Source organism: Periplaneta americana, chromosome 10, assembly GCF_040183065.1.
Source record: "Periplaneta americana isolate PAMFEO1 chromosome 10, P.americana_PAMFEO1_priV1, whole genome shotgun sequence".
NCBI classification, from domain to species: domain Eukaryota; kingdom Metazoa; phylum Arthropoda; class Insecta; order Blattodea; family Blattidae; genus Periplaneta; species Periplaneta americana.
The window spans coordinates 87,359,765-87,378,237 of NC_091126.1; the positions used below are offsets into that span (position 1 = coordinate 87,359,765).

At 35.1% G+C, this 18,473-nt stretch overlaps 1 protein-coding gene across 8 annotated transcripts in view; it reads right to left on the reverse strand.

Moving 5' to 3' along the window:
• Nucleotides 1–2,646: 2,646 nt before the first annotated feature.
• LOC138707871 (solute carrier family 41 member 1-like) overlaps nt 2,647–18,473 on the reverse strand; it is a 144,293-nt gene continuing 128,466 nt past the window's right edge. For all 8 annotated transcript variants that reach the window (XM_069837866.1, XM_069837868.1, XM_069837867.1 and 5 more), the window contains 2 exons: nt 4,978–5,126; nt 2,647–4,166 (listed from right to left, as the gene is read on the reverse strand). In XM_069837866.1, coding sequence (XP_069693967.1) covers nt 3,981–4,166; nt 4,978–5,126 — 335 coding nt within the window. In that variant the 3' untranslated portion in view covers nt 2,647–3,980. The remainder of the gene's footprint in view (nt 4,167–4,977; nt 5,127–18,473) is intronic.

Sequence of the window (18,473 nt, forward strand, 5' to 3'; positions counted from 1 at the left end):
ATGATTGGAAAGATTAAATATACAAGGAGCTTCTAAAGAGATGCATTGCTTGTAGTTTTGCTATCGCTGGCAGGCTGGAGGAAAGAAGGCAAGCAGTCAGCTGACTTACGGTTGGTTACACAAGCTGGTATTCAGTCGTAGTCATAATGTGAACGTGTGAATGTACAGTTCACAGCAGTGTTTCATGAGAAGAATTATTAGACACCGTTCTATATGAATTGTCATATGTTTCAACGTGAGTTCCCAGGTGAAAATGTTTCTAACAGAACCACAATCCATAGATTAGTCGAAAAGTCTGAAGAAAGAGGCTCCATTCTGAACTCGCGTTGTCAATGAAGAGAAATTAGAGAAAATAAGTACCAGACTCAACCTCTACGAAAATATTTAAAACGTCTAGCTCAAGAAACCAGCGTGTCCAAATCGTCAGCAGTGGCAGCAACCAAAAAAACTTCACTTATATCCATATAAAAAAACTCAAGTGACCTATAAATTTATTAATAAATAAATCTTCTTCGATGTGTGAATGGAAATTGGAGATTAAAATTGTGCATTACAAACTTTCTCATTGCAGTCCAACTATTTTTCGGATTATTTCATTTTCTGAATCATCAGCACTGATTGTTACTTCATCAGTAATCTGGTCTGAGTTGGTCCAATCCCCAACAGAATATCTCTCTTTTGCTTTGAATGACTGTAAGCTTCCTTCCAACTATTCGGCATCACCAGTTTTTTACCTCTCAAAACACTATCTTTACATTGTGTCATTGTGAAATTAATGTTTCTTTTCCACGCAAAATCTTAATTTGTACCCATATGAACTACACTGCACTAAACTCAAAATGACGCAATCATAAACACACAACATTGTGTCCTAGAAAATCTTTGTCCATATCATGACCTCCGAATTGTGGTTTGTGCAATTTGATAATTTCATATTATGGCTATGTAATATACTCGTCAAAAGATTTTATATTTTTGCATAACCATGAGTTCGTGTAATGTCTTTTGGTATCTGATGTTGGTGATTTATGTAATTTCTGGCTTGCAATGTTCACTTAGGCATCGGAATTACCAAGCACTGAACCCAGAATGAAGGGAAACAAAGCTGTGTTGTTATGTAGCGAAATCACAAGTCACAAGCCACTCATTCCCCTAACACAGTCTATTGTGTTTGCAATCAAACAGTGCACTGCTTTCCTCAAGTGAAGGTTATTCTGTCTCCTACACTGGTCACAGTGGAAAGCATGGTTGTATAAGGAGAAATACAGAATGCCTAAAGTACGACAATCTAAAAATCAACTATTACACTAATATGTTGAGGATTTCGGCTAGTGGCTGATGATGGGGTTGAAAGTTGAGGAGGCGAAGACGTGACTGATGAGAGTTTTTTTATGTATTAAAAAAAATAGGGCCTGCCACATACCTCATTATTATTACGTACTTGTACAGCAAATTCTCTCGATGATCCTCTTCCTTTGCTAACCGATCAATTAGGTCACAACATACTGAACAACTACCACAAGAAACTAGAGGCAAATTTGCATTTCTATTATTTCCAAACTATCAATATATTTAATACACTGTATAAATAAATGTATCTCATAACACAGAAGAAAAAATAACACGAACACCTGCAAACAAGAGAAAACTGACAATACATAACACGATTTCCTGAAACCAAGAATGAAGAAAGAGAGAGAGAGCTTGCCAATACAGTCGAACATAGCTGAAAACAGTCAAGACTAGCACTACGCTTGGCAGCGGCTGGCTGCAAATTGAGTAGGTTTTCTGCAAATGTCCCTCCTCTCGAGGGTTTTAGTTAGGTTTAAACATTCCATTAATGAGCTATCTTATTGGTTGAACTGCTGTTGTCATGGTTACCTGGAGGAGAGCCATGTAGTTGTCTCCGCTTTCCCATTCTTGCATTAACATTGCAGGCTGCTTGATGTCGATTGTAGAGGTTACAGCACTACCTGTTTTTTCGATACTCTATTGACTCATAAATACGTCTTTTCCTTTTACGAATAATAAACAATATCTCTTATTTTCCCATCATATACTGAAATATTTATATTTACTGTAAATGCTACACCTATTTTAGTAAAAAAAAAAAATTGTATTTGCTAGGAAAAACAAACACTGAAAACTACAACAATAAGAACACAGCATATCTCACTTCTTAAATATAACAATGAAGATTGAAAATTCAGATTGCTTAAATTTCAATCAATCAATATTGGCTGCAGACCACCAATCTTGAAGGAAACTACTTAAAGTCACATCAAATTGAAATGTTATATTGTATAAATTATATTCTTTAGCTAAAAAAAGTCTGAAAATTGAGGGGGGGGGGCATTCTGGAATCTGGGAGGAAATTCCCCCCTCCAGGCCACTCCCCGAATTCGTGACTGAGTGATGGGGTATTCTGGAATTAGAATTCGAATTCAAGGCACACGAATTAGTAAGATTTACCTACTTTTATTTCGCAGCAAGAAAAAAGTTAAAATTTGTTGTTCAGTGTAAGTCAGTGGGAGAATTGTTAATATCCAACTGTCCATGAAAATTTATCTTACACCGGCAGTTTTATATATTTACTGTGCAATTAACTTATATGTCTTCTACTAGAATGAAACGGTATTCTTATAATATTTCAGATATTTAATGGTACAGTTTATTGCTTAAATCTTTCATACAATTAAAAAGATGGTACTAACATCTCTACAACATTCTATAAATTACTCAAAAATTATATTCACTTCTTATTTTAAATTGTATATACATATATTATAAGGTCCACTTCAAGGCGATTATAAACCTTCAAGCATAGCTTATTGTGGTCCTCGCCCTTCATTTTTTTTTTCCAAAGAAAAGTAATCTAGCCTATATTTAAACTAGAACAACAGTGATTCATAGCAACAAGTAATTTGAAATAATAATAATAAAAAAAAAAAACTAATCAATAGTTTCACCGCGCGAAAACGAAACATAAATAACAGAACGTAACAGCATGCACTCATAAAATAATAAATACATTATTTGTGCATTTATTGCCCAGAATACAAGTTTAAGTCACAAGATAAAATACCATAAATATTTAAATTGTCAATGTGACAGTACAGTAATTTCACTGGTTGAATTATATTGAATTCAATGGGCTTCTAATTAGGATCTCAATGAGTTTAAAAATAATCCATTACTCTCTGAACTCTTTGATATAAGCATCTTTGACAGCTGCCTACATTAGTCACTGGGTGAAGCAAACTGGAACATTCATTGATAAGGAGCTCCATCTACCTTTATTGAGATTAGAAGGGCTCCACATTAAATAAATTTTAGGAAACATTGGTCATATCAAATATCAACATGATAAAATATAGTTAATTTCAAAAACAATTAAATTAACAAATACAAGGTATAATTATGAAAATTCGTAATTTATCACACTCATTTTTCACCATAAAATATTTAAATAAATTTTCAAATACAGAAATAATCCTTGATTATATATTTCTTAGGCATATAGTCAAACTGAGTAATTGGACACATGTGGAAATGTTTATAAAAATATTCTACTGCTATGTCAAGTTACGAGTTCAAGTACTTGGCTGATGAGTCTAGTGATGAAATCCCGTTGTATTGTTTATTTAAGGTACATTAAAGTGTGTGGTATAGTAAAATGAAATTAACACAGCCATAACATTACTTTACAGTACTTGTGACACAGCTCACACTCTTCAGTAGCAATTATACTGCGTAGAATTCACAATGGTCATTCATTATAAAATACTGAGGATTAAAAGAACCCTTTCGTAATATTTTAAAATTATATTATAGACTCATATATTCACATGGCACATATGATCTGGAATCAAACGCTGGCAAATAGAAAATCAGTCAATAATTTGCTGGTATTTACGTAAATCACAATATGCACCGCATAATTGCATCCTACTCATTGGTTACGCCACCAAATAAAATGTCTAGTCTCCTACATCACTGTCTCGATCTCCCACCAAGTATAGGAACTGGAAAGCAATAGCAAGCAGGCTGGTGCCCAGCAGGTCTCCAAGAGCCGTCAGATATGGAATAGCAGAATTATCAGGATCAATTCGCTGTGTCCACATCCAGTGAATCATCACGTGGCAGATATACAGCAACATTATAACCTGCGCAAGTCAACATTATAATGAGACAATGCACATATGCAGAGTTTATGGCCGAAAGCAAAATGAAAATATTATTTCACTACAGAACAAAAGAAGTTCGATCAGAACATGCAGAATTTTGTTTACATGGTACAATTCTAACAGCTTGCATGAATGCATTTTGCTTAACTGTAACATTACATACATCAAGCAAAATATCATTTTTGTATCTATTTTGTTTGTGACATCCTTAATTAAATTGTATTATTCTAAATTAATTTTTTTCAAGAAAATACTGTAAAAATTTTTACTGAAGAACTGTTAATTTATTTAAATAAACAACTACTTCACTGTGTTAATATTAATCTATTGTTATCCTAATTGACTAGTTTCGATGTAATGTGCATCATTTTCTGAATTCTAGCTAGACTAGACAAGAATTCAGATGATGATGCAGACCACATTGAAACTAGTTAATGCATGTAAAAATACATAGTTTAATATTAACACAGTAAAGTAAGTTGTTTATTTAAATAACTTAACCATTATTCAGTGACATGTAAGTGTTAAAAGAGGGTAATCAAGAAAAAAGTAAAATTTTCCAATATACGATATAAATGCAATTCTCGGCTTTCATCACAAACAAAAATAGGCTACAGTTTATAGTAAATTGTACTAACGATTAATAACATTAGGTACTGACATTATGAAGAATATAGGACTACATAAAAGTGTTTCTGATTATGTTTAACATTTAACTTTTTTCATTCAAATTATTTTCAGACTCTCATAATTCTTCATACATTAATAAAATGTAACATTGTGAACTTACCTGCAAAACAGCCGCTAGAAGATATACTGTAACAAATATAGGTGTTAGTGAAGTGTGACCTGCCTGCAGGTAACTAATTGTATACGAAAAGATAAGATGGCCTGGAATCACCATCATCAGAAGCACACGTGCAGTTCTGGCATGACCTCCTGCAAGGAAATACGAAGAAGTTCTATAATTAATATTTTAATTTGACAACAATTGAGCAGATTTCTGACAACTCGTGTTCATTTGTTGCCGAATGCACTTCCATTGACTGATTACAGAGACCATTCAGTGTTCAGATGCAAATGAAACAGCAATTCATTTATGCATTAATTCACTTAAGATTAACATTTCAAAAGTTATTTATTCACCAAGATAAATTAAGGAGATGCTAAATGCGGAACTGCTCACTTTTGTTTTTCAAACATAAGTGGCACATCTTCAAGAAATTACTCATCACTTGTCACAATTTCTGTTGAGAAATGGGGGAAATGTTTTCACAGACAATGCTTTTCATTGGATGTGATCAGGTCTTTTGGAGCTCCAATATTGGTTTTTTGAGAATTTAGATAACAATGAATATGGAATCAACCCTCATCATAAAATAGGAGATTAGAGTCAATTTTTCTATCATGCATCTTAGAACTCACTCTCAGAATCAATGCTTACATAAAGGATCACCAGGTTGTAGGTCTTGCATCATGGTAATTATGTATGGGTTTATCTCTAATAATATCATAACTGTGTGTACAGAATCTTACAGAAATTCTGCTGTGAAAGACGTTGAAGCAATTTTCCAGGGCAATTTCTAGGCAACAAGCAGCCATCCAGATATTTTTCAGTGAGGCTCCATTATGACGTATAGACTTCTTGCCTTTAACACTTCCTATTCCATGATATTTATTCACCAATTTATAAATAGCTGTGTGATTTGAAACTTTGTCACTGTGGAATCTTTCTTAAAATCTTTGAATTTCACTAACTGATTTTGTTAACCAATATGAACCATATAAATACACTGTTAGTGGAATAGAATACTTTAAATTGAGCCATTTTATCCATAGAAATTGCGCTTTTAACACAATATGTAATGATAAAGAGACGAAATGGACTCTAGTGATCTCGACTCCAATGTAGCTGTTTGTGTTAAAGTACTCACAGACGAAACATACACTACATGGCAGAAAACTGCTCAACTGGTTAACTCTATCGTATTACAGACAAAGTCAACAGAAATACAATAAACAAAATCTGTATGTCTGCACTTCATGAGTGTCCAAAAAATATAGCATGAAATATTGTACAATAGGCAGTTCAACTATCACATTATGCTATGGCTCATGTGCTACATCTATTTCAAATTGACAATTACATCCGATTTACAACGTAATAATTTATATTAAATCTTTTAAGAATTTCAAAGTTGTTGGCATACGTTTATTCTCAGATAATCCAGAACTTCAACAGTTCTCAAACATTAATCAACAAAATCGATAGCACTCGAAGTTTTCTTGTTTGTCATTTCCATACTATTGTAATACAAACTGGACATGTAACTTTACACAATCTATTATTTTGACAGAATAATTCAGTTTCTCAATCTAGTTCGTTAAGTTTTGCTTAAATGGCTAATACAGTGACTACATTTGGATGCGTGGGGGGTTGGCAGGGATTTGCTTGGCCTTGCACTGCTTATAACCGGTTATGTCCCCCTTCACTCCGCCATCTCTCAGTGTGCTGGCTAAATCAGTTTCTGTGAGACCACATGTTTCAGTGTACCGGCCCAACAGGGATTTGCTTGGCACCAGGAAGCATGCTGTTTGCTGGTGGAGTTGGATATTCATAGTCCCTAATATTCAAGCTGTTTCTGGAGACTGTGCTGGCCATAATCACCTACTGATGACTCTATCTTCAAAAATTTCCTGTATTAATTGTAACAACAGAGCAGCTGTATGTGCTGTAGCGGAATCTTGTTGAAAATATACCTATGTACATTCAGTGTCACATAATTCTTCTAGGAATGATGATTATGTTATCCCTGTACCTCTGCCCATTCACTGTATCCTCAAAAAAATACAGACCCTACAATTTTGTACGCATTCACAGCACACCAAACATCAATTTTTTGGGGATACAATGACATTTCGTGTACAAGATCGGGTTTTTCTGCACTCCAGTATCTATTGCTTTGTGTCGATACATGGCCATTTAGATAAAGCCATGCTTCGTCAGTAAAAAAAAATTAAATGCGGGTCAATAGTCATCATTAACATTATCCAACACCCAACTGCAAAAATTAACTCTACTTACATCATTGTGTGGTTGCAATTCCTGAATTACAGTTATCTTATAGGGCTCTAATTTTAACAGTTCAGTGGCATTCCAAGCCGAGGTTTGTGAAATTCCTGATTCCTGCACAAGTTTTCTCAGAGATTTCCTTGGACTTTGTTCTAACTTTTGCCTGATCTCATAGTTTTCCCTCTGTAAATACACGGTTTCTTATCAAGAACAGATCCTGTTTGCCTAAATCTATTCACAAGATTACGGACTGTTTCTCTGTGAGGCGCACGAACAGCAGGGAATCTGTCAATAAATCACAGTCTGATTTCTCTACAAGAGTTTGTTTTCACATAGGAATAATTCATAAAGATTCTGTGTTCTAAAGTATACTGACTTATTGGCATTATAACAGCACTAACACAATGTAGAAGCACACTGAAACACGTATCAATTTCTGTACAACACAAAGACTTCACTTCAACTGATTTAGCGGGCACACTGTGACACGGAAGAGTGAAGGGGGACATAACCGATTACTAGCAGCGCAGTGCAAGGCCAAGCAAATTCCTGTCAACCAGCCACACGTCTAATTGAAGTCACTGTATTTGTAGTGTCTAAAGTGTTGAGATCTATTACACAATTTAAACGATTTTTATACCTGCATGTTTCAACTTATATTCGCTTTATATTATAATGCTTCAGATTTCTTATCCGTATTTCGTCTATATATAATTTCCATCCAAAACACGACAAGGATACCAAAATAACGTGTTTTCTCTTTGTAAACACAATTCCATGAATGTTTGTAAATTTATAGCTAAAAATTATATTATATAAAACATCTTTACATACTCTTATTTTTGTTTGCTAAACTGTATTCAAATTCCGTGTAGACCTACCTATTCCTTTATTGCTATTTATTCTTGTAACATTTCTCAATAAAATGGCAGTTTTAAACGTGCAGTCATTGAATCATAATTACTTACAGATCATAATGCACTTTGACTCACTCTGTTCACAATAGCATTGAAGGTTGTCATTTATGCTTTTCATGTATATAATTAAAGATCGTAAAAATATGAAACAAATGTTAGCAAAATATGAAATGCTTACCTCCAAAATATTAAAAGATACAAAATTTTCTCTAAAAAAAAAAAAAAAAAAAAAAAAAATTAATGTATCGTGATGCAGGAAGAACGAAACAAAATGAACATCTGTCACTGTTATTAACAACACAAACAAGTCTGCTACAAACAGCTCAAAATTAAGCTACAAATACCGAAATTACGTTATGCTCTAAATCAGAATATGTCATAAAAGTAAATACATAACAACGAAACATAAGGTCCTCTATTTTAAATCTGGCTCTTCCCACGCATATCTATCTCACTGTTGACTTGTAGCAACACTTTGTGCAAAACAATGTAACATTTGTGTCAACAGGAGTCCATTTGTTAAGAGTGGCACATCTGGAGATGGTTTGAGAGCTCTTATTCTTGAATAAAGGGAACCGACAACCAATGCTACAGTTTTAAAGTTGAAAGGTGGATGTTTTGGATGTGTCATTTATTGGGGTAAGACCTGTTTGCTTTTGTTTCGTAAGTGATCCCTGTCAGGTGTTAAATTCACGAATGCAGGAATTGTCAGTTAGGTAATAGGTGTTATTTACAAAGTACAGAAATAAAACTGAAAATAGCAATGATTTTCTCGCCAAAAATGAGGGTCGCAGTGTTTGGAATTCAGCCCATAACCTATGTTCCTATAGGTTTCGTACAAAAGTGAGTATTCACAGATGGTCGCTAGATCAAATCTGAATTCAGCTACATTTTGACATTCGGCTACGACCATAGTGCTACAAGCTACATGACTAAAAATTAAGTTATGTTTAGCTGAATTCGGCCATGGTTGACAATGCTTGGGTCTGTGCAGTATATTGGGCACTGGCACTAGTTCTAGTATTATAATAGGTTGCTTGTGACTGGATAATTTGAGCATGGTATGACACTGGGTATGATGTATGTTACTGGTCCTTTAAGAAATTCGAAGCTTGTCTCCAAAACTCTCTAGGACATCGGAAAATGAACTCTGAATATTTGTTCATAATATTAAACTTTTTACGAAATATTATGAAATATGAAACAAAAAGACCCCCATTTCGATCCTACTAATAACGAAAAACAAAAATAATAAATCATCTGCAATACTCTGTGATTAACAGTGTAAAATATTAATTTTCATATTCTTCAGCTCTCTAGCCAATAATCAAGGGTTTAATGGTACTCAGGACTTCTCCCAGAGACACTTATTGAATGTCTGTGATGTCCATGTGCTGTTAGTAGACATTAAGAATTAGTATATCCAGCATATAGATTCAAAAACATACTTTGTCTATTTGTAAGCACAAACACAAAATATTTAAAAGTTAATAGTTATTTAGATATCTTGCAAAGTGACAAATAAAAAAAAAAATTGTTACAAGAGAGATATTACAGGTATGTGTCAAAGAAAATTTTACGACTCACACTTCAAGTCTCTCATTTTCTGTTGTTTCTAGCAACTAACAATTGGTTGAAAAACAAGAATGATATTGTGCACTATCTAGTTTTATTCCACTTTTTAACATTCAGCTGGCTTTTCATCCTTTCCAAACTAGAAATTACCATGCTAGCCATTTTAACTGGGGTTCGTTGGTTGAAACCCAATTGAGGGCAATAGATTTTGAAGGACAACAAAATTCTTAGCATGGCTTCCTCCAGGAGAGAAGTAAAGCTGAAATACCAGTGTCATAGATTTACAGGACATAAAACAACCCTTACTGACCACAGTGGTTCAGTGGTTACCAGGTTAGTCTTGTATTCGGGAGGTTTGGGGTTAATCCCAGAGGCTGGCTATCTTGACTTGGGGTTTTCTGGTTTCCCAAGTACCTCCTGTTGAGTGCTGAGATAGAACCAATTACTAGGAGCATGACTCGTTCTCTTCCCAATTCTACAATCTTCATAAAATAATATTTGGTATATCTACCATCATCTATATTTCCACAATAGGCCAGTCATGTGTCGGAGAAGTATCACAACTGGCTGAGTGTGCTCCCTTTTATCAAGGGGAAAGAGCATTAGAGACAATTGATGAAAAGTGTAAATGCCTTAAAAACACTGTCCCATTATTTTCTATTCTACTGGCTTCATTTCCTTTGTTGGTTGGTATATCTTATATGTACGATTTTAAAAATATGTTGTATATTTCATTGCTTCAAGAGGGCTTCAGGCAAAATTTGTTAGCCATTTCTCAAATACGTCGAAATTTGGTGGTAGCAAAATGGCCACATAGCAGAGGCCTAAGTGGACGTGAATTGGCCCAACCTCCAACCCTAATTCATACAATCCATAGCTTTTTCATTTCTAGTACAAACAAAAGGAAAAATATGACTGTGGATTATTATAGTTAATATTTGTAATTTCCCACTGAATGTGACAGAACACAGAAGCATATCAGATGTGATATTCTTGACGCGAAATAGAATGCTAGCACACAATAACAAGAAGCCCTTGATATTTTTACAGCAATATGAACTGCTGCTGTTCCTACTGTCACAACAATGATCAAGAAACAAGCTGAAAGATATCATGTCTTCCAGTTAAGCTATGTTTAATTATGGACTACCTTACTGTACCAAACATGGCGAAATATTCTGCGAAAGAATTGTTGATATGGTTTTTGTTTACAGGACCACTGTTGGAGGACGTTATAATTAATCTACAAAAAATGTGGTTTCAGCCCAGTGATGTAGTTCACACTTCAATCTGGTGGCATAACAGATCCTTACTATAAAACTTAAGAGAGCAATGGGTGGACAAATACAGTCCACAAGACTGACCTACCACATCACCTTGTCTAAATCTTCTGGACGTCTTCATCTGGAGCAAACACAGTGTGATGTATGAGCAACCTGTTGAGTGGAACATCTTCTGCCTAGAATAGTGGCAGCCTGCGATCACATACACAGTATTCCAGGCATCACTGACAGAGTGAGGGAGTAAAAGAGGCAACGATGTCATTACTGCCTAGAAGCAGGAGTTAGATCTTTGAACAGTTTTATGAAGGAAGTGACAAGCGAACTCAATGGCTATATTGCACAGTATTATTTCTGTTTGATTACTGATTTTGTTGGTTTTCAATTTCTTCTCACATTTGCCCATTCATTTATTAATGATAAATACAAATGAAGCCAACTGACTGATTCATACATTAAATTAACTGTTAAATTAACTGACACTTCTTTTCAACTGTCTAATCACAAATATTTAATATATGCGTCTGTCACGTTATGTAAAGTCACTCTGTTGGCCAGTTTTTCCAAGTAATGTTTAATTTGGCTTAACAAATGTTAAATTAACAGCTGGTTTATTTTTAACGTTTTGTTAAGATGTTTTCCATTTTTTCAACATAATTTTGTTTAAAATAACCAACACTTAACTTTAACTGTAGTTAATACTATTCTAACTACTCAACAGCAGTTGGTAATGATTTTGCATATATAAGACAACTTCTTATTGGCTGATATTATTATTTAAATTCTGTACTGTAGAGTAAGTCATGAAACATGTGTAAAATCGTAACCTGTTACAGTAGCCATGATTCATACAGTACAGAGAGTTGATAAATGAAAGTTGCATTGACTACTATTGAATAATAATTACTATTATTATAAGTATGGTTATATTTTATAATGCTAAATATGAAATCTCAGCATTATGACCACCAGGTAACAATAATTACACGAATGTGTGCGTAGTCAACTGCACACAAAACCCCGAGGAGAATTCCGTATCATATAAAATTCTCTAATTCAGGTCCATGTATAAATTATATGTAATTTCGTCCTAAAGAAGCAATTGCTGCTGAAACATTTTATTATTTACTCACTGCATATTTTGAAGTACCATTGACATCGGCTATAGTTGAAGAGCCAGTAACATAGAATCTAGAGTTAATAGTAGCTGGTGAATTGGAACAAGTGGTCTATTTCTGTTTGCAGGATATTCAAATCTGACTTCAATTTCTTGCCATGTTGAGATCGCACATTTCCTCAATATTAAATGGATAATAGCTCAGCATCGAAATAAGCGTCAGCATGATAATCAGTTGACTTATAAAGATTATCTTCCCTATATTAATATTCCAAAATCTTTTAAATTATATATTACCAGTCTTATGGCCGGTTTCACAAAGCTTCATTAAGGTTTTAATGATTCATTAATGTATTTACTGGTTCATTAAATCATTTTTATATCTCACCAAGCATCTTTAGCCTAACGAACCAGTAAAACTATCATTAAATTTAGTTATAGAAATTTCCATCTTTAAATTTTTAATTATTCATTAGTTGCAATATAAAATGGCGGAACGTTTCGATGCAGAATTGTTATATCTGGAACTGCTCGAAAATTGAGAGTCAAATGGAGATAATGTTAACCATTAAAAAACCGATCATTTTGAAAATTTGAATGACACAAAAATTCACAAAAGATACCGCGTCACGAAGTTCGTGGTACCGGTACTCAAAATTTTAGAAGAAACTGATCATAGGTTAGAATATCATAAAAACGGCTGAGACAAAGCTGAAACTAGTCAACTAGGTAACATACAACTGAGTTTTATTTTAAGACATGAAAGTGATTATTATAACTACATACCAGTACCTAAGAAATATTAGTAAATTAATACATAATGTGCATTCAAACATAACAAAACTGAATTGGTATATTAACTTTCATTTATTAGAATTATATTATAGCTAGCGATAAGATATGTTTGCACTGGCTTTAAAACAGAAGCAAAAGAGCTGGATTCTTGGAATTTATAATCGTTTTCTTTCAGATGGAAATTTAATTTTCCAGCAGGATAATCACCCCGCACACACCGTCATAAACTTTCAAAGATGATTCACAGAAAAGCATGAAAAAGAGGAGGATTGACAAATATCGAGACATCCCACCTCAAAATCCAGATCAGTTCTGGGATCAAGTTCTGGCTACCTGGGAAGATTTCGCTGAGGACCAGAACTATTTCCGCGATCTGGTGGACTCAATGCCCCGAAAATGCCAGGCAGTGATAGACGCCGGTGGCATGTGGACAATGTATTAGATCCACATGTGTATTTATTTTATTTTTCTTTAATTTGTTTGTTTATCTTTGCTTTATTTCGGGAAGAAAATTGATCTCCCAAGAGTTTTTTAAATTCTCCTTGTGGAGCCAGAGTTGCGAAATAATTTGTTCCACTACACAAAATTAAAAAAATGAAGAAAGGTAACATGTATAAAAATTAGTTACATTAATAAAAAAAAAAGTTATCGCCGAGAATCGAACACGGGCCCCAGGGATGGTAAGCCAACTCGCTACTGACTGCTCCATCGGAGAGCCATGACGTAACCAGTGCGACGAGGCACATATAGCTGCTCAGCTTGAAGTCTACGGAGACAGCGCACATATAAACATACTCATGTAAATATTTTAATGTTCAGTACTAGTTAATGTTTCATTTGGACTGATTTACTGAAGCTTGGTGAAACCGGCCCTTACTCTAAACATTCCTCAAAGAGAAACATAACATGTTATTTTCACAACTTTTTTCTGAACAGCTGTGGTGTTATCCGCCATGTTTAACTGTTTGTTAAATGTGTTAACAGCCTGAAATCCTACATTTAAAGTTAACAAACGGTTAAGAATCTGTTAAGCCAAACTGGCGTTGAACAAATGGAAAAACTGTATTTAACAAACTGTTGAAGGTTTAACAGTCGTTAAGTGTTCTAACAATACTTGGACAAACCGTTAGTTAGAATAATTTTCTTTATGTATGACTTCAGGCTTTCTCGGCATTGATTAATAATGATGGATTCACGGGCTATCAGCTGAGTTAAAGTTGTGGAATACTCTGACCTTGACCACTACATTTAACGGAGAGTTCTACGAACAAACTGATGGCGTGGCAATGGGCTCCCCCTTGTCATCAGCGGTAGCCAACCTATACATGCAACACTTCGAACACCAAGCCTTAGAGACTGCTAGCCACAAGCCCAGTCATTTCTTCCGGTACATGGATGACACTTTTGTAGTTTGGCCACATGGACAAAATGAACTTCATGAATTTCTACGACACTTCAACAACATCCACGAGAATATTCAGTTCACCATGGAAGTGGAATCAGACAGAATACTACCATTCCTGGATGTTCGCATATACCGAAAAAGTGATGGCACTTTAGGACATGGAGTATTCAGGAAGCCTACGCACACAGATTTATATTTAAATGCCCTTAGTCACCACCATCCTTCTCAGAAGAAATCCGTTTTCTCCAGTCTTCTACACTGAGCCATAGTTATTTCAGACATCAGCAACCTTACTTACTTACAAATGGCTTTTAAGGAACCCGCAGGTTCATTGCCACCCTCACATAAGCCCACAATCAGTCCCTATTCTGTGCAAGATTAATCCAGTATGTATCATCATATTCCACCTCCCTCAAATCCATTTTAATATCATCCTCTCATCCACGTCTCGGCCTCCTCAAAGGTCTATTTCCCTCTGGCCTCCCAACTAACACTCTATATGCATTTCTGGATTCGCCCATATGTGCTACATGCCTTGCCTATCTCAAACGTCTGGATTTAATGTTCCTAATTATGTCAGGTGAAGAATAAAATGCAAGCAGTTCTGTGTTACTTTCTCCATTCCCTGTAACTTCATCCCTTGCCCCAAATATTTTCCTAAGCACATTATTCTCAAACACTCTTAATCTCTGTTCCTCTTTCAAAGTGAGAGTCCAAGTTTCACAACCATACAGAACAACCGTTAATATAACTGTTTTATAAATTCTAAACTTCAGATTTTTTGACAGCAGACCAGATGACAAAAGCCTCTCAACCGAATAATAACAGGCATTTCCCATATTGATTCTGCATTTAATTTCCTCCCGAGAGTCAATTATATTTGTTATTGTTGCTCCAAGCCTGAACTTTCCTAATGGCATATTCTAGAGTGAAGTTAAAAAGTAAAGGTGATAGTGCATCTACTTGCTTTAGCCCGCAGTGAATTGAAAAAGCATCAGACAGAGACTGGCCTATACGAACTCTGCTGTAAGTTTCATTGAGACACATCAGCAACATACCAGCGGAAATAGATCACCTATGTAGAAGTCTGCAACAAAATGACTACTACCGGAGAGACATTAACAAACCCCTTGAACAGGCCACGGCAAAATGTTGCACAACAGAACTGGATAAACCAGAACAACAAAGAAAGCCTTCATTCCATACTGCGAGGACATATCTTATAAAATCAGCAGGATTCTTCAGAAACATGATATCAAAACTATCCACAAACCACTCAACACTATTAAGAGCCAGTTACTCCCAGTAAAAGACAACCAGGGCTTCAGAACACCAGGAATCTACAAGATCCCATGTGAATGCGGACAAACGTACATAGGGCAGACTGGTCGCATTATAGACGACAGATTGAAAGAACACAAGAGACACCTCAAACTACATTACCCTGAGAAATATGCTGTGGCTCAACATAGCATAGACAATGAGCACAGGATCCTGTTCGACCGGAGTGAGATCATCAAGAAATCCAATCACTATTGGGAACGAGTAATCCTGGAGGCCATTGAAATTAAATTAGAAAAGAAAACTTCAATAGGGATGGTGGCCTGCAACTCAGCAAGGTATGGACCCCGGCCTTGAACAAACTAAAGCCCTTAGCAGGTCCTACACCGAGTACCGAGGACCAGCACCTAGCTCAGCCGGCCGATCCAAGCCTGCCGTCCGCCAACATCATAAGAGGAACCCCAGTAGGGGCAGAGCTTATGAACATACAGAATTCCCGGCCCTGGATTGGTCCCACCACTAGCCAATCACACATCATCTGACTGAACCACTGTATATATGAGACGACAATCAGACATTGGCATCTCCCAGGCAATGGCTACGGAGTCAGTAGCCAAAAGCTTGGAGTATTCCACAACTTTAACTCGGCTGATACCCCGTGAATCCATCATTATGAATTTTCTTTATGTTCATATAGCATATAAAATAGTTAATAAATAATTAAAATGTCATCTTACAGTTGGGGAATAATTTAATATGCATTACTCCCACTAAATATTAACTCTAAACATGGACTATGTATTACCTAAATACTGGCACAGTACAGTTTATTTCTGAACTATAACTCATTTTATAATTTGGAAGTAAGATGAAAGACAACATATTAGAAATCCGCAGTATTTGATGGCACATGGAGGTGTGTGATAGAAATTGTTCAACCAAACAGCATTTAAGCACTGTTGCCACCATTACGACAAGTTTCTTACATACTTTCACTTGCAACGTTCTATGATCATTAAAGCTTCACACCAACACATTTTCAAATGGCTGTGTTTATTGAATATATTAGTTCAAGTTCCATATTTTTACGATAAACTGTTCCCGAGAAAAATGACCATATAATTGTTCCCTTTGTTTCTCTGAAATGAGACTACGTTCAGTCTGATTTTATTTCTTCCTCTCCTTAAGCAGAAAGTGGCTACTGCATCATAATCAGTTTGTTTCATATTAGGCTGCCTATATTGTAGATTGAGTGACTTGTTTCGAAGAGTTCATAATGCATCATGAACCAATTGCAAGCAGTAGCAGTGGTCCTGTTACCCATGGACAAGGTAGAGAAATAATTTATAACAACTTTAACTACTCTTTTTAAAGAATTATGATAGTGCGTACAGTTTTCGAGACTGCAGAAAAAACAAGGACTTGATGCAAAATAGAAATTTGTCATTATTCTAGTCTCTGGGGAAAAAAAATAAGCCAAATATGTGTAAGAGTAATTGACGACTTCTCTAGAGATGTTTCATTTAGACAATTTACACTTTCTATGAAGTTCTAGCATTATTTGTAAACGTGGGAGATGACACTAACAGTAGAAGTACGTATAGTGAGGTTAGCAACAGTGAATCGAGTGAAGACAGTTAGGATGTACTAGCTCTTCTTTTCCTGAAGACCTAATTCAGTTGAACAAATTAAATATGCAGTTAAGTGATATGGCTAGTTAATAAGCATGAATGAACTCTTGTAATTCATACGCACAAACTGTCACCCACCATAATAAGCATGTGTGTAAATGCCACAACAGCACTCTCAACCTCTGTTGGTTTATAACATGTGCTGTCAAATAAATAATCAGTCTGCTACACACATTACACATATCTCAAAAATTGTTGTATCTAGTCAATGATTATGAGTTCATTACAAAATTTATTCTTGCACCTTCTGTGTTGATTCTACTACATTATAAAATTGTGATAAGTCAGAAGAGCAATTTCGATTTTCATCTTTGCAATATATCATATAAAAATTAAGAATTAGATCTTCTTATAAATGCAATATATACAACGATATAATCAATTGATAAGTATATCAATATTAACATGATCAGACACATATTTCAGTATTTCATGCACATCATACGATTCTGTGATGTGATATATTACAACATATTCATTAACTGAAAATACATTTTGATGAGCCTAGTTTGAAGCCTGAGCCGTTCCTTAAGTAGTAAGAATAGTCACACACTTTTGCTACCTTCAGACTGACAGCTTTCTATTTTGTTGCATATCTCTTTTTTGAAACTTCTTTTATATTGAATTCATGGTATTCTATAGCTTTTATTATATTTTATTACAAGTTACAATATTCATAAAGCTTCTACTGAATTTCATAGGATTTTTAGCCAGTTATTTCATGACTTCATCATCTATGAGATTATCTACTGGTGATAGCTAGATGGTATTTTGGCAATATGAGACCGAGGTTTTACCATAAGATTGCCTGACATTCGTTTTACAATATTGGAGAAAATCTTGGGGGGGGGGGGATAATCATGTAATCAGTCCAAGTGGGATTCAAATCAATGCCTGAACACAACCTCGGATCACAAGTCTGGCTCATTACTCCTGAGCTATCAAAGTGTCTTTATAAGATTCCTGGTAAAATAATTGGTTTCAACGAAGTATTATACAGTATTAGGACAAGAGTCTGTTCCTTTCTGTAGTTGGGAGAAATTTGATATGAAGAGTCCACTGCAAGAATGATGGATGTCACTTTCTTGTCGAAAATGAACGAAGACTGTCAATTCATAGCTTAAGACATTTATAATGTACATAGAGAGTTAT